This window comes from Pezoporus wallicus, unplaced genomic scaffold (assembly GCF_028554395.1).
Source record: "Pezoporus wallicus isolate ANWC-B61680 ecotype Strahan unplaced genomic scaffold, APGP_CSIRO_Pwel_v1 scaffold_2584, whole genome shotgun sequence".
Taxonomy (NCBI): domain Eukaryota; kingdom Metazoa; phylum Chordata; class Aves; order Psittaciformes; family Psittacidae; genus Pezoporus; species Pezoporus wallicus.
Genome location: NW_026642851.1, coordinates 7,851,460 through 7,877,532, shown reverse-complemented (window position 1 = coordinate 7,877,532; position 26,073 = coordinate 7,851,460). Strand labels below are relative to the sequence as shown.

The 26,073-nt window shown below is 37.7% G+C and overlaps 1 protein-coding gene across 6 annotated transcripts in view; it reads left to right on the top strand.

The window, feature by feature from the left end:
• The window catches only part of NEBL (nebulette), a 247,158-nt gene that overhangs the window by 172,971 nt on the left and 48,114 nt on the right, over positions 1-26,073 (top strand). For 4 of the 6 annotated variants that reach the window (XM_057432779.1, XM_057432777.1, XM_057432782.1 and 1 more), the window contains 7 exons: positions 1,124-1,234; positions 8,759-8,860; positions 10,426-10,527; positions 17,380-17,487; positions 18,925-19,029; positions 23,630-23,737; positions 24,705-24,815. The exons of the other annotated variants lie outside the window; for them this stretch is intronic. In XM_057432779.1, the coding sequence (XP_057288762.1) occupies positions 1,124-1,234; positions 8,759-8,860; positions 10,426-10,527; positions 17,380-17,487; positions 18,925-19,029; positions 23,630-23,737; positions 24,705-24,815 (747 nt within the window). The remainder of the gene's footprint in view (positions 1-1,123; positions 1,235-8,758; positions 8,861-10,425; positions 10,528-17,379; positions 17,488-18,924; positions 19,030-23,629; positions 23,738-24,704; positions 24,816-26,073) is intronic. 6 annotated transcript variants of the gene reach the window in all.

The following is a 26,073-nucleotide window of genomic DNA, read 5'->3' as shown; positions in this document are numbered from 1 at the left end:
GATGGTCAGGGGAGATACTAATATATTGCCTTGGGCACCCTGATCTGTGACTCACATGCAATCTTGCTGCCTTAAACACAAACAGATATAACATTTTCTCACAGTTCTAGTATCATGTCCTAAAAGAATCTGAATCACTGTAGTGTAGAGTTCCCATCTCAGAACTTTCACAGTATTCTTTAATTGCTGACAAGGGTTTTAGTTTCAAATCCTTCTCCTTCTGATCAGCTTTCAATCTCATTTAGTATTTTCTGTTTTCTTGGGGATTATTTTAATGCTTGCTCCTGAGAGCTATTAGAAAATGAATTTTCTTAATGCTTGCTGCCTCTTCAAAAATCAAAACATGGTGAATTTTCTTAACGTAAGCCTAAAAGCTTTTGACAAGGATAAGTGCAAGATCAGCTTTTCAGGCAGTTTTAGTGTGTGAGTGTGTGTATATGTAAGTATAACAGAGTATAGTGAAAGCTGGATGAATGCCCAACATTGAGCTCAGTTTCTATTGCAAAAATAAGTTTGTTTGTAAACTCACACTACAATTCCATTTTCCTTTATCATGATGACAATTGAATGTAAAGATTTCTTTCGAGCCCCCAGAACCTGGGGACTAGTCAAAATGTGTATTGTGCTAATAATTTCCGAAAAGTGGAAGAAACAGATGTTTGGGCTGTAAGTATTTCATGTAAACCTCTTTGTTTATGAGGCATGCACAAAATCTGGGGTTTTGTTGTTTTTTTTGGTAAACAGGGAAAAAATTAAACCTGAAATAGTCACTTAGCTGATAGTTTCAAGTCTGTTTTGAGCAAAAAAAAGCTTTTGCTTATAGTTTTCCCTGGACTCACCTTGTTAAGGCGAATTTTCTGTTTCAGTATATTTTTCTCCCCCCTGTCTACTGGTACCTCTGTTGCAAAAACAGAGCAGAGAAGTCTCTCTGCTGACTGTGCCTCGTATGTCTCTGTTTTGGGTGGAAGCTGCTCTTGTTTCAGGTTTCTGGTTCCATTAAGGAGCTTAATTAGTTATTGCATTTCTTCCTGAATACAGGCACACTATGTCACTAGGTTTAACCCAGCTCATGTTATTATACCTGCTGGATGTGGCCACAAAAGTATAATGTTGCTCTTTTCAGGTTCTCTATAAGCAAAAACATGATGCTGAGAAAGGAACTTCAGATTATGCACATATGAAGGAGCCTCCAGATATTAAGCATGCTATGGAAGTCAATAAATACCAGAGTGATGTAAGTACTCCCCCATCTATTTGCTTGTTTGGGGTTATTAACTGAAATGAATTGGGCATGGAATGTTTTCATATTTCATTAGTTGGTATGTTTTTACATTATTTGCTCTGAAGTAATTTGGGACATGATGTGTGTCTAAAATATGATGCAAGTAATGGTATGTGCCTTTTGTTCTAAACTTCAGTGTGAAGTAGTTGTTGTTTATTGGTTGAAGTTGTTATTAAGTGCTGTCCCTTTGGAATAAAATTACAAACACAGGTTCTCTGAATTCATGTGTACCTACTTGTGCTTTAAAACTGTATAAAACTCTTTGTTTACATGAACACCTTACCAGCATAGTTTCAGTGTCTTACACTGCCAACACTTGGTTCTTCAGGATTCTGTAGAGAGGAGGGAAGGGGGGCTGTTTCTACTGTGCTCTTGCACACTTTTATGTGCATGAATAACATTGTTCCTGTCTCTTTGAATATATATCAAATGATTTTCAAAGGACAGTTTATGACTTTTTTTTACAGAATCTGAGGCACAGAGTTCAGTTTAATGGCAGGCATTAGTTTATAACATTGACTGAAATCGACCCATGTATTTGTTCTGTAGTTTTATTTAGGTAACTTAGATAATTTAGAATGTTTAGCAATATCTTTAAAGTTGGTTACCTTTTTTATTTTTAGATCTGCTCGTTAATGTCATTGAAGTATTTTTGTATTTTTGTATAATTAACTTCACAATCTAACTCCCTAATAATAATTAGTCTCAAGTCAGTTTGGATTTTGTGGTTAAGCTAGCTTATACTAGCCCAATGCACAATTGCTGGGGCCAGAAATGCTACCAAGATTAGTGTCTTGAATGATATAAACAACACAACTGTAAAGAAAAACATATGTTAGTTTTAGGTTTTGTAAAAGCTTACTTATGAGCAAAGTAAATTTTAAGAGAAGATTGGCTAAAATAGGTGGGTCTTCTTATAGGGTACACAAAACCAGTAAGAACAGCTGACATGTAAATACCTTTAAAATTATGATTTTTTTTCCATTTTTCTGAGGTAACCAAGTCAGGTAAGTAGGTGATTTTGTAACACTTGTTTCCCAGATAAATGGGATATTTGTTTCCTGTTAACAATGTAGAAAATGAAGCTTGGGTGTTCATTTTGAATTATCTTAAATTTACCCTATATCTTCCCTCCTGACAGCGTAACAAACACTCTTAGGGTATGTAGGCTGAAAACTAAATGTCAATGTTAGATGTATATCTGTGTGTGCAGAATCTTGACAGCTGGCTGCTGATTAAAAGGCTTCTGGAAAACTTCAGGGAAGCATTATGTTTGAAGAATAACTTCTTCTTCTGCTGGGAAATACCTGTGTTGGAAATCCCAGCAGTAATTTGCAACCTGTCTTGATTACAGAATTCCCTCTTCCTGTCAAATTCTGGCTGTCACTGCTGTTGGAAGCATCAGGATGTCAGATTGACAGAGTGTAGGAATTGGGAACATGAACTTCTCTCCGCATAAGCAAGGGTTTTTTTTTTGTTTACCTAGCAGTAGGAATAATGGTGGACATAATGTTGGGAAGAGACATTGGAATCCCTCTCAGAGAAGGTGGTGACATAAGGAGGAATACGAGATGAGTTTTTTAATCAAATTTATCATGGTATGAGGATTAGTGTGCTAGTAAATGAAATTCAGTTGTTTTGACTTCTTTCACCCTTACAGCAAGCAAAAAAAACCCCAAAATAATAAAAGAAATAATAAAAGAAAATGAAGGCAAACATAGGAGGCCAGGGTGTTTTGATAAATGACAACTGAAACCAGCATGTTAAAAATAATGAAAAAATACAAGGGAAATGATATTTCAGCCTGAGCAAACTTCAAAAAATCCGACAAACCCTCCGTATCCAACATAAAACTCTAACCAGATAATTTCATCTGCTCAAGAACGGATTCTTTCTGGTTGCTCATGGGGAGCTGCAGTGAAATGGGTATGCATCTTTATCACACATAAAGGAGTAAGTTATGTAAGTCCAGTTATTGTTCAGTGAAGTTACACAGCTGCTGCAAGTAATTGTTTGGGCACCACTGTGAATAGCTATGGATTTGTTGTTTTGTAATTACAGGTTTAATTAAGAGCTGTGTGAGTTTTCATCTTTGAGTCAGAGCGTGGAATAGTGAGCATCCCAAATGTGGAGCATTTGTCTTTCAGAACTATTTCAAGCTACTTGTAGAATCACAGCTTTGAAAGTACAAGGAAAAGGAGAGAAACTACTGGGGGAATAAAAGGACAAAGCTCTTTTATCCAGCACTCAGTACAGTATACCTACGGGACCAGAATGCATGTTTACCTACAATGCTCTGCCAACTCAATTCAACCTTTACATGCAGGGTTTGCATCTAATAGGATTAGGATGTGTTTAAGACTATTTACTCAGCCTTAAAATAAGGCTGACATTTACACACAACTCTGTGAAATGTGCAATTTCCTTTAAAAATTAAGACTGTATTCAACTTAAAATACATTTGTGCTGACATTTTGAAACTGTCATGTGCTGTAGGCCTTCGCACCACTTTGAATATCAGTAACATGCTCTATAAGCGTGGGCTGAAGCTGTGTAATAGGGAAGCGCTATAAAATTTCCTGAACAGTGGATCATGTATGAGAAAAACATTTTTCTCTTCTTTGTACTTAGACTGAAGAAAGTTGCTCTCAAAAGAACAAAAGTGACTGTTTTAATGATAGGTAATTTACTTGAGAAATAATGTAAATACTACATAATGCCTGAACGAAAGCATGTTTATCCAAACCAAAGGACTTTTCTCTGCAAGTTGTGTTTGTGTTTTCTGAAGTGAATGTTAATGGTGTGACTTTGGCACACAAAGGCATTAGGAGAAAAGTGAAGTAGGGACTATGAGCGTAATTTATGTCTGTGCTTGGCTGATGTCTTTTAGTTCCTCTGGAGCTTTCCAAACCTGGGACCAAAACTAGGTGGTGGCACTTAGAAAACCATCAGGTCTCAACATAGTTGTTCACCTTATGTGTAGTTGAGGATCACATGGATGGAAAAAACTGAATAGTGAAATGACATGACAACTGAATTTCTAAAGCAAAGAAAACACTTGCCACATTGTGCCTCGGTAGAAGCTGCACATAGCATTTGATCAAGGTAAACAAAGCTGTGGATCACAGTTTTGTCTGTTCCATGACCTGGTCCATCACCGGGCATTATGGACAGCAAAAAAAGTTTAGTATTTGTACCATGTACTAAATAAGGAAATGGTGTTCTGATTCTCCAAATAAGAAAACGGCAATAGCCTCAACTGTGGACATTTAAATGAGAGTTTGCATATCTAAGGTTGGAGCTCGGGTATCTTTTCTCTTATAGCCTATGTATGAAGCAGCGCTGCATTTAAGACATTGGCTGACAGTTGTGTAAACTTTTGATGTATATGTATGCTCTTTGTAGTCCATATGATGTCAGTAGGGGTAATTTATAATGTTCCACTGACCATCTAAATTTGAATATTTAAGAGGTCTATATTGTTTTAGGAGTAAGGCTTTTTTTTTTTTTTTCATGTTGAGGCTATTGTGCAGTCACAATTCACGCACACACAAGATTACATTCTTTCTGGTAAGACCAAATCAGCATATCTTAAACTCAGTGTCCTTAAACACTATCAATAACATACCAAAATGTTGATCTTTGTTTTGATGCAGGTAATGTTAAAGCTTCTCTGGGTTCTCTGTTCAACATCTGCATTAGAAAAATCACCTTTCACTGACTAACTTTCTGCTGACAGTGGTTGTCAACAGCAGGTCCCCCTGGACCACTTCCAACTGGTGCTGAAAATGATGTGTTTACTCCTGATGTAATTGGGACCAATCAATTTTCAAGCCCATTACTGGAAAGGATGACTGCATCAATCTGTAATAGGCCATAAATGTGTTTGTCTCTTCTACACAGGCTGGGAAACAGTTTTCAACACCATTTGAGTGGGGATCAGAAAAGCTGTTGCCAATGATGATTGTCACCAGCTAGTCATTTTCTTAGTGCTGATGGACCCCAAAGTGCAGATGAGAGAAAAGGGGGCAGAGACACAGCTGACAGGCCATTAGTTAGTGAACTTACAGCTCTTAGAAAATACTAAGAAGAAACAGGCAGTAAAAGACAAATTCTCTTGCAGGTAGGTGTGCCCAGCTCCTTGCTGACTACTGTGTGTGCATCTCAAGAGGGCAAAATGTGTTCAAGCTGCTTATGCATATTCCAATAATTTATTACCTATAGCTTGGAATAGTTCTGGAATTGGAATGGGGGAGAAAAGGTTGCAGGAAAGGTCTGAGTCTTCAAGCTTAGGTGTGCTTGGGTCACCATGTAGCAGAAGTTTCAATTTGTTGATTGACAACCTGAGATGTTTTGCAGCACCTTTGAAAATCTGTTTACGTTGCAGCACTGTAGTGCATTCCAGTGTACTCTTACCATCATGAAAAGTGAAGCATCTTCAAGACCCCCAGCCGGACTAAATAAACCAGCATGTTTATCCCCAGTGGACCTTATGCCTTTTTATAAGAGATGGAGGTGTGGCGTTATTAAAATTAGTCTACTGATTGTAAGCAAGCACTGAATATTTTCCATGCTTTTCAAAAACTAGTGGCAATTCAGAGTATGTAATCATAAGAGTGGCTTTTATTCAGATTATTGTTGTTTCTAATAATATTCAACAATGTAACCACTTTATATCGTAATTTCAAATTAGGGTAGAAAACCACTTTAAATTTAGTTAGTATTTTCAATTTACTATTAGCAACTTCAAACTGGAGATGCTACAGTTTTTCTCCCTTTTTGTCCCTGCTTCTTTCTTGCTTGCAATTCCCGCTGCTCTGCTGTAACTCTCCATTTAGGTCTTTCATTGCTTATCTTGTCAGTATCTCAGTTGCAAAACAGTTTGAGCAGATGTTTTGTAGACCTGTGGTCCTCATAAAAAGAAGCAATTCTTGAACCTTTGGTGATGTGTTTTGGTAGCGCCTTAGCAACCCTTTGAAGTGAAGTTTGAGTACATGCATCGTGTAATACCTGGAGGTTCCAGTCAGGGTTCCAGCCTTTCAGTAAGGGCTGAACCAACTCAGGAGAAAAGATGGCCCCTTCCCGGGGTGCTTCTGCTGTTTTCTTGACCAGGCTTTGTTTTCTCTTCTCCTCTCTTGTGGGGTTCTTAACTTTCCATCTTCTTGGAGCCCATGGGTGCACACACCAAGCTGGTTGCTTTGCCCTGTCTACATCTGTTCCCCTGCTCTCTTGGAATAGCTCTGGTTTTACTTTTCCAACATAGCACTATAAAAAAATAAAATCGCTACATGGAACAGAATAGCAGCTGTGTAATAGAGGCCAGCACACTGTCCCAGTGGGAAAGGGTCAGCATCCAGGGATTGAGGTTATTCAGGAAATGGGAAACATATTTTTTCCTTCTTTGGCCTACCTCTGACAAACTACTGTTCTGCTGCATAACATTTTTATTCTCACTGGAGTATGACAAGCTGCAGAATGGAGCAAATATATATTGCAGACATTTGTAAAATGCTAGATGACTTTCCCTCAGACATAAGTAATAGGTATACTGGTTTAGGTGCAGGAAGAATAATAATTCACTCTGGGAAAACTATAGCAATTGGCCTTGCATCTAATATAATTGGAAATGGTGAAATATAAAGGACTGTCACTGTCTTATTCCACCCCCCTTTTCCCCCTGAAATTAACCACAATCCATTATTTCATGTACTATATGATCATGTCATTTGGGAGCAATAAGTGACCACATTTCCTCAACTTTATCACCACTATTCTTGATTCTCTGTTGTTAAATTCACTCCATTCCTAATTTCTATTTTGAGCACATATGCTGGCCTTTAATTTGCAATTTACATGGATGATAGGGTGCTATTCAGAAACCTGTTTCTGCTGCCTTTGTGGTTTTCACCTCACCTCATGTGGTCATTAGGATAAACAGCATATAATTAACTAAATTCATGTAAAGCCTTGAATCGCAAATGGTTGTCTGTACATCTAGTTTCTTAAAAAAATAGAGGAAATCTAAACCTAACCAAAACAAATCTTCCAGTGGTTTAAACCAGCTGCAAGAATCAATTTCTGTTTTCTTGGTAGGTGATACTTTGGGCTGTATTCAGCCAACCTATTTATTTGTTTATTTTATCAGTGATTACACTTGTTTGTCACTCATTGTAGATTAAAAAATTGTAAGATCTATTTGTGGGCAAGCAGCCAACACTGAAGCCTATTTAGCTTGTCTACTTAGCTAAAGCCATATGGATGCAAAATTGCTTTCCTGTTGCCTGTAAAATATTTGCCAAAAAGTAAGATTTTTTTCTTTTCTTTTTACAATAACATTTGTACAAATTATATTTGTTGTGGAGTGCTGCAGTTTATGAGTTTGTTGCATTGTACCCAGAGTGAAACTTTATGTTGGAAACAGGAATAGAGGCTGTAAGTGAAGCTTCAGGCTGAGGACTTTCTTGATGATGAAATACTGGGGTGAGAGGTTGGTTAAATTTATTAAGCAATAGAAAATATAAAAGACTGTCCAGTAAAGCAGGAATTCTAATACTTTCTATTTTCTGTAGACTTAATTTTGTGTTCTCTAACTTTTGCCTGAAACTTCAGTTTGTCAGACACTATCTGATGATTATCTTAATCATTCAGAATAATTCAGTAAGATAGCTCTTGGAAATTGGCTTAGATTGGCACATGTGCTACAGCAAGGGAGAAGGAAAAGTCTACCCTGAAGAGGGAGAAGGATAACTTGTGGTCCCAGAGCTCTGCAACGTCCCTGAGGTCTGTGCTGTTCCTGTGATTGCTTTGCTAAATGAAGAATGTTTGGACTCTCCTACCTGTGGTTTAGCCTTCTGTCCAAAGCTTTCTGAGTCCATTCATTATAGTAGCGGCTTTTGCACAAACAGGTTCAGTTTTGTGTTCCGCATGCTGGAACACTCAGCCTTCTTGTTCCTATGATTGTGCAGTGGAGCAAATAAGTGGAGTTGCGGGGAGTGGGGGGATGCTGAGGTGGAGTTGTGTCATTGAGTTACGTACCAGCTGCGTGGCTGCCTATTACTGAGAAAGATGTTTGCTGTGGTAGCATTGCGGTTTCGGTTCAGTGTAGCTGCAATCTGCCAGGCTGCGGTGTTTGGTATCGTGGTGGGTTTAGTTTATGTTAAAAAAGAGCACAGCATAGCAAAAATACCATACTCTTAGAAGTCCTCTGAAATTTAATGATAAACCTAATATTTCAGTCTTTGCAGTGCTTTCATTTTCTACTACGCTTCTAAGCAAAACCATTTTCGTTTAAATATTGTATTTTATGCTTCTGTATTTCTTATGTTTGCTGTTAACCTGTGTGGGGGTTTTACTAAATAATCCCTGTCAAGCAGAGTTTTATTAAATTTGATGGCTGAGTTGATAGGTCATTCAAAGCTTATTTATGAACTTCAAACATTTTTGTCTATTTTAAACAAAACTGTTTTTTTTTGACAGGTATCCTATAAGAAGGATGTGCAAGATACTCATAGATACACTGAAGTGCTGAACAGGCCAGACATAAAGATGGCAACTGAGATAACAAAGATAGTGAGCAATGTATGTTCATCTGTTACTCTTTTCGGTTTTTTAGACATATTATTCCAATGTCATTCAGATTGTTTAGAATGCTGCTGAAATTCTCAAATGTCACAAGCAGAAAACCTGAAACCTCAAGTCTGATGTGGAGGTTTCATTAAAAAAAAAAAAAACCACAAAAAACAAAACCCCCACTAACCTTGTCTGGTATGTTGCAAAGTTATGGGTTTCTTCTAATTTGATGTTGACAGTATGACCTTTGCAATTATTTGTCATTGATCTAAAGACAACCATAAGCTTCCTAAAGTTGGTTTTGTTTCAGCTTTATTCATGATAATCATTCTCAAAATAAGTCATGTGCTTGTATGCTGTACTGCGCTTCTGAAGACATACCAAGCCTCTTTTCACCTCAGTACAAGAGAAGCTCACATCTTGGGACTCCCCTTCCTCCTCCCATCTCAGCTGGCAGTGACAGGGAAATGCAATTCCCTGCTGTCCTTCTGAGAGCTGTGCAAACACACTGCTTCTTGCATGGGGACTTTCCTCCCTGAACTCCCCTCTCAAATTCTTTGCCCTCCCACTGTGACATCTGCTAATGGATAGGTCAAGGAGCAGTTTGAAGAGCAGCAATGTATGGTGCATTTTAATATTTTATTGTAGGCAGGTTAAACAATATATATATTAAAAGTCCTGAGCCAAGATTTTAAGTAACTGCTTATAGTTTAATGTGAGACTGACTAGGCAGGTATGGGGAGGGAGTTTAAAGAGACCTGAGATTTACCTTTTGAATATTCAAGATTTTCTGAAAAGCAAGAACAACTACAAAATTTTAAGTTCGACACCCAAATTTACTAACTGCTCTTCAAGTCCATTGGAGTTAGAGTGGCTTTTATTTCTCTCAGTCTGTTGTTATGACGTGTCCTTGCTGATTCACAGTGCCTGAGTAATGCAAGAAGCCTATTTTAGGCAATGGATAATTTAGTTTGTGATATCGCAAAGCACCTATTGTTGATTCATCTGTGCTGTTTTCTAATGCATTGTGGAAAAAAATTGCAGCAATTTGCATGGGAGGCAGTTCAGCTGGAAAGATCACATAACATGAACCTTGTGGGACTAATTCTGCTCTCTTACTCCAGTGCAACCTCACTGACAATCAGCAAGATTGCAGTCGTGAAACTGAGAATGGAATTTGACCCTACGTTTCAAAAAGCTGCCCCTCAGCCTAGTTTTGTTTCAAGACTATTTTCAGCTGCTACAAATAATCTTGTGTAAACTGCAGACTCTGTCGTAAGAAATACTGAGCCACTGTAAATCATTCTGCCTGATCGGGAGAACAATATTTCTCAGGCTTAAGATGTGCATTTGGTTAAAGTTGAGTTTGTGAATGCTGTGTGTTGTATTTTACAATAAATAAATATGTTATTGTTAACGAGATGAAGCCTGAGAAGGGCTTTCTTTGGATTAGAACAGTAGTGTCAATGCAGATCACTAAATGAGACTTTTTCTACTGGCTTTAATGCTTGCATTTTGCTTGATAAAGCAAAACAAATTAATTTGATAGTGATTCATACTAATTGTTTTTTAAGGCTGAGTACAAGAAAGGAAGGGGAGAGATGAATAAGGAGCCTACTGTACTTGGAAGACCAGATTTTGAACATGCTAAAGGAGTTTCCAAACTGTTAAGCCAAGTAAGAGTCTCTATCATTTTACAGTGACTTCATTCAGATCTCTTGCTCCCAGCAATGCAAGAAAATATTTGGATTTTCAGATTATTATCTCTAATTGCATGAAGATTATGTTCTCAAAATTTTCATATAGTATTGCAATGAGTGGTAAATTTAAGATTCCTAGGAAACAGAATATACATTTTTAATGCAAAAACCCAGTGAACTTTGTTACAACTCATCTTTTGTCTAGATGGTATATATTTATACAGATTATCTGGGATTTCTAAAATATCATCTGATCTCTATGTAATTTAGAGGCAAATTTTGCTTCTCATTCAGTTTTAGTGGAACTTTACCTTGTGATTAATCCCACTGAAGTAACTGGGGTCTTTTGTATAACTGCTTGCTAATGTGAGTAATGGGATCTGAATCTGGCCTGACACGTAAACCACCTGCCTTCCCTCCCCCTGAAACTGAACCTTTTATGTACTACTAACTGTTATATATTAACCTCAGAAAAAAAAGAAAAACAAGGGGGGAAAAAAAAAGAGGAGGGAGTATTTTAGTCCCTAACTAAAAAGAAAGCTGAACACACAAATATTCCCTCTTTTCCTCTTACAAGTCTTCTCTCATAAGATCTATGCATCACTCTACTACAGATCAGTCTGACATCGATAGAAGGGATTTTTGACTGCTGACCTGTTTTTTTTTTTGGTTTTTTTTTTTCTTTTTTTTTCCCTGGAGTAGTTATTACACAGTGCCTTGCATAATCCTCACGAGTAATCCTGTCAGGCCACACTTACAGCTTTTGTAAACCCAGGAACAAATTCTGCCCTCCTGTAGGAGGAGGATAACACCCTTTGATAGGAGAAGGCCATGTCAGCCTTCTGAGAACTAGAACAGCTCCCCCCCCCCCCAGTGTAGTAGTATATACACTAAAACAGTCTGAAAATCAGTGTTGTGTCACAAATACTTGTGATTTGACTACATAGTAAACATCATTCCTAGAACTAGCATAAAATGAGAATAATGTGCCGTAGGGAACAAGCTGCAAAACAGTGCAGTATCTTTGAGAGGTTGAACTCTTTTTGCAGTCTCCAAACATTTGCCTTAGATATCTGCTACTTGATTATCTGTTAAAGATGTGTTTTTTTTTATTGCTTTGTTGTTGATATGTTCAGAATCAAAATTAGTTTGTGTTCTCCAAATAGATTTTTATCTTCTATTTTTTAATGGATTATGTGCTCATTCCTCTGCTGATGGGCAAGTCTCCTAAAAGATTCTTTTGTGCTTAACATTATGCAGGCTTAGAAGTCAACCTGTGCTTTCTAAGATGGCCCAGTGTGACGCTGCTTAGATCTCGGTGTCACTTATAGAAAAGGGTCTGTCATTTAGCAAACACTTTCAGTGGTTTTTAAAAGGGTTCGTATCTAAATTTAGTGTATGGTTTCCTGTATGTCTATTCCATGGCTGTCACACTCCTTTCCTTGCAGCCAATTTCAGAGTCTAGTGGGCTTGCAGCTGCCTGTCATAGCAAATGAGACCAAAGTGGATCCCTTTCCAATAGCCCTCTCCATCTCACTAAGCCTGGTACCATTGAGGTTGTGGCAACAACCTCAACAATCAGAAAATACCAGCTGGATCATGAGGTCCTGCAGGCTGATGTTGAGCCAGCTGCATCCTAGGCTTCATCAATATACTTTTTATCTCATTTTTATTAGACGTGCTTTTTCTCTTGGACAATGCATGCTGCATGTGCAAAAGCTTCTTCACTGCCAGGGACTGGGATGGCAGCAGTTCTAGTTGAGATGCTTCTGCAGAAGAGAGCATTTGGTGTGCAATTTTAACTTTTTTTTAGAGTCCAAATAGTGCAGAAGGTGTGGCAGCAAGAGCGGAGCAGTTGACAAAATGTAGCTTGCTTACAGCTTGTTTGTAAAGAAGGTTCCTACTGAACCTCAGTGGTCCAAATACTGCAGCGACTGGGCCTGGGTCCATATTTTGGGATCCTTTCTTCTCTTGTCTTCTTCTCAGTCTACACTGTTGTGGCTGCTTGCAATGTGTGATAGGGAACATACGTACTTTCAGAAAGGGAGGCAATGCTTCAGCTTGTCACTGCTGCCAGCCATCTGCATACATCAGCATGGAGACTGTAAACACCAGGCTGCTTTCAGCAGCGGGGAATGCACTCAGCAATTCCCAAGCTCCTAGGAAGGGAAGGCAGTGGCCATGAGTTGTCTAATGTTTTTATATATTATTTGAATCATTATAACACTTAGACACAGTGACCATAAATCAAGAGCACAGAAAAATGAAGATGACCCCTGCATCCAAAGAGCAGGGTTGTGGGGTAGGATGAGGAATGCACCTGTGCTGTAGAAGAGGAAGAGCCCTGAATATAGGTCAGCCATGTCAGTCCTCTTCATCAAGGATCATGAAGCAGGCTTGTAACAATTGCAAGATTTAAAAAAATAGGGAAGTTAATAATCTCTTTATTGTGTCCAGACTTTCTGGCTTTTAGGTTTTCTGTTTGTTTCTCAGCAAATGGGAGCATTATAAACTTTTTGTGCCGAAAGTTGGTAATCTCCCTTAATAGCATGAATCTATAAACTGTGACAATGCATAGAAATATTAGTTATTTGACCCTCACAGTAAATTTGCAAAGTTGACAATTCTGATGGATGTAATGGGAAGAGAAGATGATAACATGTTTTAATGTGGTGCATATGGGTAGGTAATTTAGGGAGTATGGAGAACAGGAGCAAGAAGAGGTCAGGCAGTGTGGGTGTATGGGTGTAAGGAAGGGAGAAAGCAATCAAGGCAAGCAGGAAGGCAAACAAAGCGAAGAAAACAGTGTTAATGTTTGACTGGCACTCAAGGCTCTATGAAATCAACGAACCCTCTTTCTCCCCTCTTTTTCCTTTTTCTTCTCTCTTTTTTTTTTGAAGGTTTTCTTTAACAACGCTTTTGACAACAGCAGCAGCGAAAATAATAGCTCCCAGAACTAGTGTATTTACCCACAGCACGTGGTAACCCCTTTCTGTTGATTTTAAACCAAATTTAAAACAGAAACTGTGTTAGCCCTTGTGAAAACTTGAAGCTTGTCAATTTACTGAATGTACATTGTATAATTTGGGTTATTTTTGTATTTCTTATAAAAACAAATTTTTTTTAATGTCTTTTTTTTTGTCTTCTGATGCATTTTATTAGCTTTTTCAAAGAGCTGCTGATATGAAGTATTTTCCTTATGGTGTTCAATAATTGGTTTTATGATCAATACTTTGGGGTATTTGTATTTCATGCTGGATCTGGTGCTTATTGTTTCAGGGATAAAATTGTTAGAGGTAGAATATTTTTCAAAATATACCTTCTCTGAGATTATGAGTAACAACACAAAGAGCCTAGGATTTTCCTAGTCTGTCTTTGTGTTAAGCTCTGCTAGTGCTTTTAGCAACCCAATATTTTAATTTAGCTCTTTGTTGATGTAACATTTTCTTCAATATCTGTTTGCTCTGACAAGTTTTGTTTTGTTTCGTTTTTTTTTTTTATTTTTAATATGTTTTCATGTATTCATGAGGAAATGCTTTAGCTGCAAGTGTCTGCTTCATCCTGGGATCCCAGTGGTTGAATGCTTCAATTTTTGTAGGTTCTTTGTAAATCTGAACAGTGGGTGATGTCATCCACTTCTGAAACTGAACACTCCCTGTGTGAACAGCTTTGAACTACAGAATTGATTTAGGAATGTTGCTGCAAAGCTTCAAAAGACACTGCTCTGTCCAGCTGCAGTTCTGACTTTTATCGGTTTTGTGCAAAGCCGATGAGAAGTTTGTTTACCCATGCCTTATTTAATTCCAGTTTGGTTTTGCAGGGATGTTGTGTTAAAAGCCTGCGAAGTTTGCTCTTCCTTCAGCAATAATTAGAGAGCAACCTCCACACATTTCTTTTAAATTAATCCCTACTACATACTCTAAAAAAATAAACAAATTTAAGACTTTGATTAAGATGGTAATTAAGTAGCCATCGTTTAAACTCTCATTAAAATAAAGCTTTTGGTTAATGATGAAATTTGTAGAGAACTTCCACTAACAAATGTCATTTCTACTCTGGCTTTTTATTTGCTCTTCTGCCATGTTACAGCATTGCTAAGACCTCCCTCTTTTGGATGTTTTAGAAATCACTGATGAAGTATTTTTTTGCCTTGTTTTTAATCAGAAGCCTTTCTCTCAGGCTTATTTTTCCCCTTTAAATTGCATTCATGACTTTCTTCTGTTCAAAAGAAGGATAAATACCGTGTGAGTTACTTCACAGTGACTCATCCATGGGCTTGCTCTTCTCTCTTCGCCCTCTGCCACCCCACGCTTTCTTTCAAAAGGAAGAAAGAAACAGGAAAATACTGGTAAAAGAGAAAGTGAATGGGTGTGTAACTTTCAGTGTGATGAATCCCCTATGACACATCAGAGTTAAATTACTGCTGGAAGTGCTCTTGAGATACTGCCAGGGTCATCTGATATTATTGTGCGGTCTCCATTTTGCACCAGAGTGACATGTGTGATGGTGTTGGGGAGGAGAGCAAAGGCAATAAGGAGAGCAGGCAGATGAGTCATTAGGGCCTAGAGGTACTAAGACATCCCTCAATCCAACAGGAGCATTTATAGTTGGATTGGTTGTCAGTCTCCTTAAATTTGGGACCCTCCTGTACATCGACATCAGGAGACACAGCCCTCTGAAGACTGGGTTTACTGGCTCCCCTCTTTCCTTCAGTAGTAGTAGTGTGATCTGAAATGACACTGTTAAGGATTTATTACTGAAATCTCTAGATTGAAATGTATTGCTAAAATAACCTTTCAAAAGATGGCATGAAATGGCTGCAGCTGGAATATGGCAAGCCAGTTGTGAAGAGAGGTCCCTTTAGTACTGATGTTTTCACACTTAGAAAGAATATCAAGGACCACCTTGTACATTCAGCTTGTATGCACAGTTTGTGGCCATTTGTTGGCTGGGCAGAATACAGCCTGCAGTAGCTGGATATTTAAACTCTTGTTCACGGTGTCATTATGATATGAGCTGATGCCCAAGCAGTAAAAGATAATTTTGCTTACCATGCTAAGCTTGATCTTTGGTTTCAGAGACTTTCTGAATCACATGTTCCAGCAGTACCTGATTTTTATTAGAAGGCAAGATTTAGATACACATTTTAAAAGAGAAAAGCCTACTGATTTATTCCTTTACTGCTTGCATAGAATGTCGATTTGCCTTTGACAAAGGCAATGTCTTTGTATGTTCAGATATATGCCTTTGCGCTTGATCCAAAGCCAAGGCAAATATCAAACAATATGAACCAGATGAATCTATCAGAAGGCAATAGATATTTTTTTCTACAGTTAGCGTGAAAGATTCATGGAACTCATCATGCGTTCAGGTAAAGTTTCTCTTTAAAAGTAACAACGTTTTTGAATTTCCTTCCTTTGAAAAATTAACATAAGTGCTAGAATCATAATGTGGTTCTTGAATATAAACACTTAGTGTCTGTCTGGGTAGCCTGGTGTTAGTTTCTTGTTATCCTCATTAATGAAATATTGGGCATCGTGGCTAAGTATGACGTTATGTAAGCTAAACCATGTTGAGAGTCTTTTGAGGCAAAGAAGAACTAAAAGGGAAGAAGAAAATTCTTCCCACAACTAAAGCTGAGAAAAAAATAAAAGAAAAGGAGATTGTTTGAGGTGGTTTAACCACTTTATCTGACATGCATGTGGGAATAGAGAAAAAAGGAGTAAGGAAAAAGCTGTGTATTTATTTAATGCAGAGCGTGGTAAATTATAACGGATATTGCATAGGTTCAGATATCAGGTGTCTGACTAATATTCATAAAAGCAGTGTAATTCAGACTGAGTTTTATTCTCCTGCATGATGCCCAGCTGTTGAAAAGAAGCAAGTCATGTGTGCAAAGTGCCCAGATGTTTGATGATGATGCACAACAAGGAGGACAAAGGAGGGAGATTTACTATTTGTTTGATTTCATATATTCAGATTCTGAATTCAATTCTTCAGCAGGTTGTATGGATTTTTTGTGATTTATTTTCTTTTAATGTCATTTCGTCAACATTTATGTATTGCTTATTTCCTCTTACATGTGTTGTAGTTTCCTCTTTTTCTTTTGAACAAGAAGAAAAGAGAGTGAAAGTGATGGCAGGCAGTCACTTAATTGTGCTTTCTAACACTGTAATGAGGTGGGCATTGTCCCCAAGAAGGGACTGTACTGCAGTGAGTTTCCTTGGGGGTCTCATGGGAAATTTCTGTCAGAGTTACAAATAAACCTGGGGGCTCTGGTGACAGCCTGACTCAGTGCGAGTGACGTGGACCTGGTGGTGGGAAGATGGCTGAGTGGAAAGTTTGATTCTGATATGCCTCTTTCGAGTGGTTGAAAAATGTACAAGTGATTTATTTTACCAGATTTATAATTTATTAATCTTATTTTTTTTTTCTTTAAAACCACATTTATTATGTTAACTATGAATTGAATGATTCTCAGTAGATTATTATTGCTAGTCAAACAGTTCTGGTTTATTTGATTACTCAGGTGAGTCGTATGGTTTTTGTTTCTGTTTCCTTTTTATAAATGCTTCAGCACCAGTAATCGCATATGACAAACTAAAATTTACTTTTTTATTTTAGTAAAATTCAGATACAGAAAAATGACTTTGAAACCAGCATGAGAGAGTCACAGGTGTGGCTAAACTGGGCTTCTTTAAACATCTTGACTCTTTAAAGATTTATGGATAAGGCTATTGCCTTTAATAAGCTCTTTTGTAGTCTGAATTCTCTGTGCCTTCTTTAAATGCTACATGTTAATATTAGATATGTTTGTTCTGGTGGAAGGTGAAATACAAAGAGCAGTTCAGTAAGGAAATGAAGAGCCATCAGTACAATCCTCTTGACAGTGTTTCCTTCAAGCAAGCACAGATTGCATCCACCTTGGCAAGTGATGTAAGTGAATTTGCTTTGTATTTTATATGTATTTACATAGTGAAAACCTAATATTTTTTCTCAAACAGAATTTCTTTTTCCATGTTACGAATTACTCTGAGCTGCAACCTCTGCTATACAGTGTGTCTATCTAGCAGGTACAGCATGTTACACATTTCTTCCTCTGCCTCTGACAAAGCCCTTTGCCAGAGGCCTGGAGAGTTTTTCATAATGATTTTAGATGAGATTCATCTTGCTTAACTTCGTGTTTCAAAAGGTATGACTGCTTACTATGAGCTAATCGTCTTGTACTCGGTCCCTTTGTATTTGGGAAAGAAAAATACATATAGGGGCAATTCTTCTGACCTGTTGTAGATTCCAGGAGGAGCAAAGTGCTGGCATTTCTCCAGTGGTTGTGGAAGGATGCTGTATGTGCAGCTCAGATTTATGTGTCTGTCTTTTAGACTTCATTCTGCTGTTTGATCCTCTGAATGGTATTACAAAGTACACCAGTCATAGATTCAGCAATGGGTGCCTGCTGCTGGAGCCATATTGGAGAAAGCATCTATATGGAGTGACAATGCTATTGAGTTGATATATTTAACAGTGTTTCTAATGCTAAAAACATGAGCTCTTCTTTGAGGCCATGATCCCAGATAGCCAAGGGACATGCCTTCTGCAGTTTGGCGTTTCCAAAGTGTGGGACACCACCCAGAAGAGCCTGGCTCTGGCAAGGCTCTTACCCAATATGTAATTGTTTCAAAAATCTAACTGTTTAGTAAAAAGTTAATTGAAGTAATAACTATTAGAAGAGGTATGCGAATTGAGTGCTGATGGTTTGAAGTCTAAATCAGAGAAGAGCATGGTATGTGTGTGGAAGTGACTAAAGATACTGGTTTAAAGTTTTGTCATCTAAGACAGGTAAAGCTGGCTGGTTTTCTTCCTGTAAAGATGGACATCCAGCTCTCAGAAGAATGGTAAATCCTACTGTAGGCTGATAGGAAGTTATTTTCTACTACTTCATTAAGTGATCATCTTTTGTTGTAGGTGACTGTATATCTTTACTGAAAGCAATCTGTATTAAATAAAATTTACAGAAGCACTTCTCTTTAACTGATTTATATACAACTTTTTTTATTTGGACAGTTAGTTTCATTCCTGAATCAAGAGAAAAAGAACAAGAATCAACAGTCTGAAAAGTCATAGAAATCACGATTTTGTTGTAAATATCATTTTTTGAGGAAAAGTTTGAGTAGTTCCCCAGTACTTGCTCAGCAGAAGGAATCTTTTATTGTTTCCTATCCTCCAAATAATAGTAAATGACCACCATCTAGTGGTTGGTAGAGATTGTTCAGGCAAGCACTTAATGCTTTCTCTTTCTGAACGGTCACATGGTAATATGAAGCTGTGAATTATTTTGTTAAACTTTGTTTTACATAACTTAAATTCTTTTTCCAGGTGAATTACAAGAAAGATTTGGAAAACCTACATGATCCAGCTTCTGATCTGCCAAACCTGCTATATTTAAACCATGCTTTAAATATCAGCAAAACTCATAGCAATGTAAGTTGCCTTTATAAAAATGATCTGAAAAATATATTTGGTAGGGAATGTAGTATGTATACTCTTTTTAGGATACATAAATATTTGTTACTTTCTTCACAGTTTCATAGCCAGTAGAACGTAGCATTATGACCATAGTAGTTGGGGGATGTAGTGAAGGAAAAAGGGCTTTTAGGAAGAGATATTTCAGTTATTAGAACTAATATACTGGATAAGAATCACGCACCCTTCTGGTACTTGAGCATTACTTGTGAAACTTTGTCCACTTCTTACTTTGATAAGATACTTTTTTCCTTGTGAATCTCATTTTGCCTAAGATTTTACTTACTGCTTTCATCTGCAAGTCTCTGTACAAAAGTGACCATTATGCTAGTTTAATTTGACTTCTGCCATAAGCAGCCTCTTGAGTGCCAGCTTCCTTTCGACCTTCTCTGTCTAAACCTTTTTCCTACTCCTAAATGTCTGAGGTGTCCTGCACTGGGTCAGGAAATAGGCACACACTCCATTCTGCCCCATAACAAACATGCCCCTTGGTGGGGCTGGTGGTCTGACATGGAGTAGTGATGGGGATTGAAATGGGGAGGAAGAGATGGGAAACCCCTGGCTTCTGTGTTATGCTGAATCTTCTCTCCCGTTCCCAAAATATTTCTACTACATGTGTGTAGGCTGGTTAGCTGCACTTGTTGTCTTTACTCCAGAAACCACAGGAGGGACGCAGAACTGCTGTGGAAAGGCGTGAGTGGGTGGTGTTGGGAAGGAAGACTGCTCGCAGTCTGCAGGAGGTGAATGTTTCACACACAAAGAGTTAGCCCTAATGGCTAGGATCATACTGGGTTGTCTTCTCTGAGTCAGTGCCTGCTTGTGAAGATTATGCCTAAAATAATAAAAATAATCCAGCCTTCCCATCTGTGCTTGATTTTTTGTATTACTTTTTCATGATTTGAAGCTTGCTTTTTGACTGTTTCCAATTTGTGAAGCCAACACTGACTATCCCTTTTTTTATGGGTAATGAATTGATAGCTTTCCTTCCTGCATTCTTCATGACATTTTGGCCTAATTCTAGTTTCTTTCAATGTAAAGTAAGGTTGGCATTGTTTTTGCTAATTAAATGAAGACCCACGGAATGAACTTCAGCATTTTGCTATCTTATCTCTAATGAGATAGAAACCTGGACTTCCCTTAAGGCAGCTCACTTTTGCAAAATTTATTTCTTTCTGTTGCTCAGGAAGGGTTGATTCATATTGTCTATGCCTTCTTCTGAGGACTCGAAATACTGAGGTTCTGATTTTTGCATTGTCCAGATGCTGGTGGATATTTTTTCTTGCTGCAAGCAGGAAGAAGAATGCTTTGCCAATCCCTAAGGTCTCCACTAGCTACTTGTCTTCTACACAAATCCTGTTTTCAAAATCCTTTTTAGATTTGACCCCCCCATGTACTCTCTTTGATTTTTAACTTGGCCTACTCTCCTGCCTTTCTTCGTGCTTTTCCAATACCTTCCTTGTGTCCTCCTTGTCTCTCCACAGCTCATACCAAATCTTTCTTGTAGTCTGCTTCCACTGTAGGAAACAACCTTTTTGATTGTGCTGTTAACTGATTTCCAAAGTCAGATCATATGGGCTATTTTTTTTAGTCCTCTGAAACACAGAGCTAATTGCCCAATTTAGCTGTTTCCCTGTACTATACATTTCTCCCTTGAACTTTATACTTCTCTTCATCTTTTGCATAACAAAGCTATGCCTGCTCTGGTGTGACATGTTGGACTGTATGGTTAATTAAACCGTAAACTAATAAGGTTGATTTAATTGGTTTGCTGATTGACCTACAGTGTAGAAGTGTGTGCAACTTTATGAAACATATAATCTATGTAAATAGTATACATGTCTAACAGGAATGCAGAGCTGTTATACACGTCAGCTTCCATCAGAATAAATTCCAGCAGTTACGAGGAGAGCTTGATGGGCATGTTTGGACACACACAGACTGTTTTTGACAGATAGAACTTATCCTGTTTTCATTTTTTGATGAGGGAGAGAGTTCACAACCTGGAGCTTTCCCCTCATATGGTATTATCCCTGTTTCATCTGGGATAGAGTTAATTTTCTTTCTAGTAGCTGAGGTAGTGCTGTGTGTTAGATTTAGGTTGAGAACAATGTTGATAACACACTGATATTTTGGTTGTTGATGAGCAGTGCTTACATTAAGTCAGGGACTCTTCAGCTTCTTATGTTGCCCTGCCAGCGAGCAGGCTGGGGGTGCACATGAAGCTGGGAGGGACACGGCCAGAACAGCTGACCCCCACTGACCCAAGGGATATTCCATACCATATGATGTCATGCTCAGCATATAAACTAGGGGGAGAGCTGGATGGGGGGATCCTTTTTGAGAACAAGCTGGATTGTTGGTGGTGAGCAGTTGCTTTTCATTTCCTTCGCTTGGGTTTAATATATCTGTTTTTGTTGTTTCCTTTCCTTTCCTTTCCTTTCCTTTCCCCTTTCTCCTTCCCTTTCCCTTTCTTTTCTTGATCTTATCTCAACCTACAAGTTTTCTTTTAAGCTTCTTATTCTCTCCCCTATTCCACGGGGAGGGAGGGAGTGTGGTGCTTAGTTGCCAGTTGGGGTTAAACTACAGCAGGTATACATGTAATTCATTCTCTTTGGCATGAATGGTGGAGACACAAAATTTAAAACTTTGATATGTGTATGACAGCAAGTTTATTGTTTGGCACATTTTTAATCTGTCCCTATTGTAAAGACTTTGAGATGCTTATGAACTCAGGATAAAAAAAAAAAAAAGGTACACAGATGTGTTTTGTGTTTCATTTTATGGAACAGGGTGAATGAACAGGACATAAGAGACTGGATCTGGTGCCTGTGGTTTAGTGTAGCAAAAGATTATGTGATTTACCTCATTTGATTTTATAGGGTTTTTTTCTCTAATTTTATTCCATTAGTTGGGGAATGGAGTAAAAGGGAGTAAAAAGTATGAAATCAGAATCTGTAGATGGAGATTATTTTTGTTTGCTTCCACAGAAGTGATTTTGGTGTGCGACATTTAGAATGACTTCCACTAGGAGGCAAACCCAGACCATCATATGTGCTCCTTTGCACTTCAGATGTAAATAATGATGTTTGTTTTCTTGCGAACATAAACATTTGGCTTTGGATGGGAAAGACAAGCATTTTCTCTAGGAACTGATGAGAGTTTTATGTTTGTTTTTTTTTTTATCATACCCTTTTTTCATTTCCTCACAATATTTTAATTTCAAATTTAGCAGTAGAACTCGAGGCCTAAAATACAGTTTCTTTTATGCTGTTTCTCCCATAGTTATTTAAAATGGTGTTTAAATTGCAAAACCTTTTGGATTTTGTTTGTGAAAACATTCTTGGATAGGTTTTTTCCAGTATGAATATAAGTAATCATTTAAGCAAAGCAAGGGCTTTTATGATTTCACCCTGGATACAACCAAGCAAATCCATCACAAAGAAATTGCAGTGCTTCAGGCAGGTATACACAAGCATAAATACATGTTGCTGTCCTGGGTTCAGCAGCAGCACTCCTGCTGCTGAATCCTGCTGCTGAACCCAGGACAGTTGCAAAGATAAAAATGCAGCATTCTAACAGTGATTAAATCAGGCACAAACATGCATGACAGATTACAGTGATGTACAGTGCATATTCAATCAGAAGCACCATAAGGAAGGGGAGCTTGTTTTTTCAGGACCAAAACCTAGTGTAGAAGCCTGACTAGGAAAGAGAGTCTGATCACTGTTCTCAAATACAGACATCACTATTTTTGTAGAGACAAATAAATTAAAATGATATTATTCATTCTGAATATCATATTTTGATTTGTAGATATTTGCTTTCCTTTATGGCTTGTGTAGAATATTCTGTCATACACTGCACTGATTAATTTGAGGTTTGCCAATCTTAGTCAAAAGAGTGTGAATGAATGAGTTCAGAATTCTGCAGGTTTCCAAACAAAGTGTATTTGCTTTGTGCGTTAGCATGAAATTGCATGGGGGTGTAATAACCCTGTGTTCTTCAATGGGATTTTGCTACTAGCTTTAATATCATGGTCATTGGCAGCTGGGAGGGGAATATTGGTGCAAGACTGCACCCTATGAAGGCATTCATTCCTTTTTCCCTCCCACAGGTACAAATAAAAGTGCATTTCAGAGTGATGCTCCTGAGCCTGAAAGAGAGACCTCTGGGCTATGGCTGTGAAACAGATTTTGTTGTTGTTACAGTAAATGTGGTGTTTAATGGAAACATGACAGGGGAACCTATTAAAAAGCTGCCAACTGTCTAGATATAGGTCATTCAGCCAAAATCATACAATTAGTTTAAGGATTGTGATTGATGCTCCTCACCCATACTGTCTTCAATGTTTACCATTTTTAGGTCTGATATTTTTAAGCAAAGGAATAAATGACTCCAGAAAAAGTTTCCTTGTCTATTTCTCCAGCAGGTTAAGCTGGGGAGGAGTCTTCCAACTCAAAACCTCTAAGCGGTATGGCTAAGACTGTCTGCCACCACAGCATGCAGTCAGATCTCACATTCTCTCAGCTGTTAACACCATTTATTTTCATTTTCCTAGGTCAAGTACAAAGAGAATTATGAAAAATCTAAAGGCAGATCAATGCTGGAGTTTGTGGATACACCAATGTATCAAGTTTCAAAGGAAGCTCAAAAGATGCAAAGTGAGGTTAGTAAAAATGTGTGCTTGAGCTGGTGAAATTTAGATCAACAGAGAAGCTAACAGACATCTTGTTCTCAGGTTAAGAGAACAGGTGAAGCAGATGGTAAAGGTTTTATAAATTGGGGACATGGTAGAATTAGTACTGAATAGTTTTCTTATTCTGTAGCTCAGTTCTTCAAATACGTTTTTTCTTAAAAAGCCACATTGTTTCTAGAACTAGATGCAAATTGTAAGTAGCATAATTTAGTTGAGCGGAAGCTCAAAAGGTTGTGTAGATCAGAGATTGCTAACTTTTTTACCTTCTGCCTTTAATTCTGTCTTTAACGAGGGAGATTTTTTTAGATGGGAGCGAGCGAAGCCATACAGGCCAGTCTGACCCCACACCTTAACTGAAATGTGCTCCTGTCTGTTCACCCTAGGGAACTCAGCAAGGGGGAACAACTGTGCCCAGGCTGCACAACAGGACTGGCTGTTCTGTGTCAGGCCATTTTTTTCTAACTTTTTAATAGAAACTTCAAATAATGGAAGTTTTGTGACCTCCCAGGCATTCTAATCCAGTGCTTCACCATCCATCCTAAAGGAGCATTTTCCTGTGTCTGTTTTGCTGCAGTTTGATTCAATTCTTTTTGCTGTGTCTCATGAAAAATGGATGATTTCATCCTCTTGGTAGAAACTTTTCTGTGTTTAAACCATTACTTTGTGTGCCATTTGTCTTCTCTTTTCTCTATGAACCAAGAGGTTTCTTTCATACATAATGTTAAATATTCTCTTTGGAAATTTTATACATATGTATTTTTGTCTAAATTTTGTGTCTTGTAAAGATAATCTAAGTAATGAAATGAGTTATAAAGTTGCTTATTAATGTGATAATTTATGGCAAGACTCATTTCTGTGTCTGTTTGCAGTGTTCTTTCTGAAATATGCTTGGAAATGCACATATGTCTACCACTAATTGTTGTTTTTGTTTCAATAGAAAATGTATCGCAAAGATTTTGAAGAAGAGATCAAGGGAAAACCCTCAATGGATTTAGACAAGACCCCAGAGTTCTTGCATATAAAACAAGTCACTAACTTTCTGAAAGAGGTAGAGGATTTTTATTTCTTTTTTTTGGTGTTGTTAAGTTGCGGCATCACGACAAGGTACTGAGTGCTGAAAACTCACAGTTAACTTGGTAGCTAAATACAAAAGTGACTTCATGAATAAAAATCGCTGCATGTCGTTTTATATTCTGATTAGTCCTGTAGTAAGAATCAATACTTCTTGAGATTTCCATATGAGCATAAGGAAATGATAAAGCCTAGTACACCTGAACCAGAAAAATAGAGTTAAATGAGCAAATCAGATGACTCCATAGAAAACTGAGTGTTTTCAGAAAATTCCCTCTGAGGGCTTCAGTTTTGGAATTTATTCCTCCCTCAGGCTCAAATAGCCCAGATTTGGTGACCTTCCAGGCATGCTACATAAGACATCTGCTTGATACAGTTTTGGAGAGGGCCTGGAATTTTCTTTCCAGATAGATGAAGTAGTGGAAAAGAGGGTTTCTGTTCATGTCCAGATAGCAGTTTTTCCTTTTGAGTAATTATTTCAGGTTTATGATAGTCTGTTCTGGTTATATAGATGCCTTGAGCTGTATATAGCTGCTTTTAACTAATTTAATTGAAATTATTATCTATCATACATGTTATGGGTGAAAATAAAGGAGATCAAAATTCCCTAATATAGCTGTTTTATTACATAATTTGCTTTAAGAAAATTTTGTTAGGAGGTGCAGTTTTTCTGTAATGCCTGTTTCTTTGAAATTTGTCCACTGTTCTTCAGTTGTGTGTGGCATTATAAATTAAACCACTTTTTTTCCATAACTGAGAATCCTTCAAACTTTAATAGTTTTATATAATTCAGAACGGTTTTCATGCTAGAACTGGTTTCATGCTAGGCTGCCAGGTAGACAAGTCTCTAGCTGGGTATGGTTTGTTCAGTACTGTTCTGCACGTACATGACTCATATGCTTACTGAATGAGGAAAATGCAAATACTTGCTTTTAATTGAGTTAATCTTGATGCATGCTGAATGTGCGCAGAAGTGGTAAGTGCAAGCATAGTTGTAGATGTTCATCTTTGAAAATTTTGATGTATTTTCCCTCCATAGTGCTACATGCATTAAGATGTTTCCTAATTCTTAGCTCCACAAGTTTTATGACTTATTACTTAGAGACTAAACTATGCTTGTAAGCCAGAGGGGAAGAATATGAGAAAATGGAAATGGCATTTTAATGCATAACTGCATGAATTGCATATGAGTTTATATTCACATTCAAGGAAAAACAAACCCAAAGATTACATAG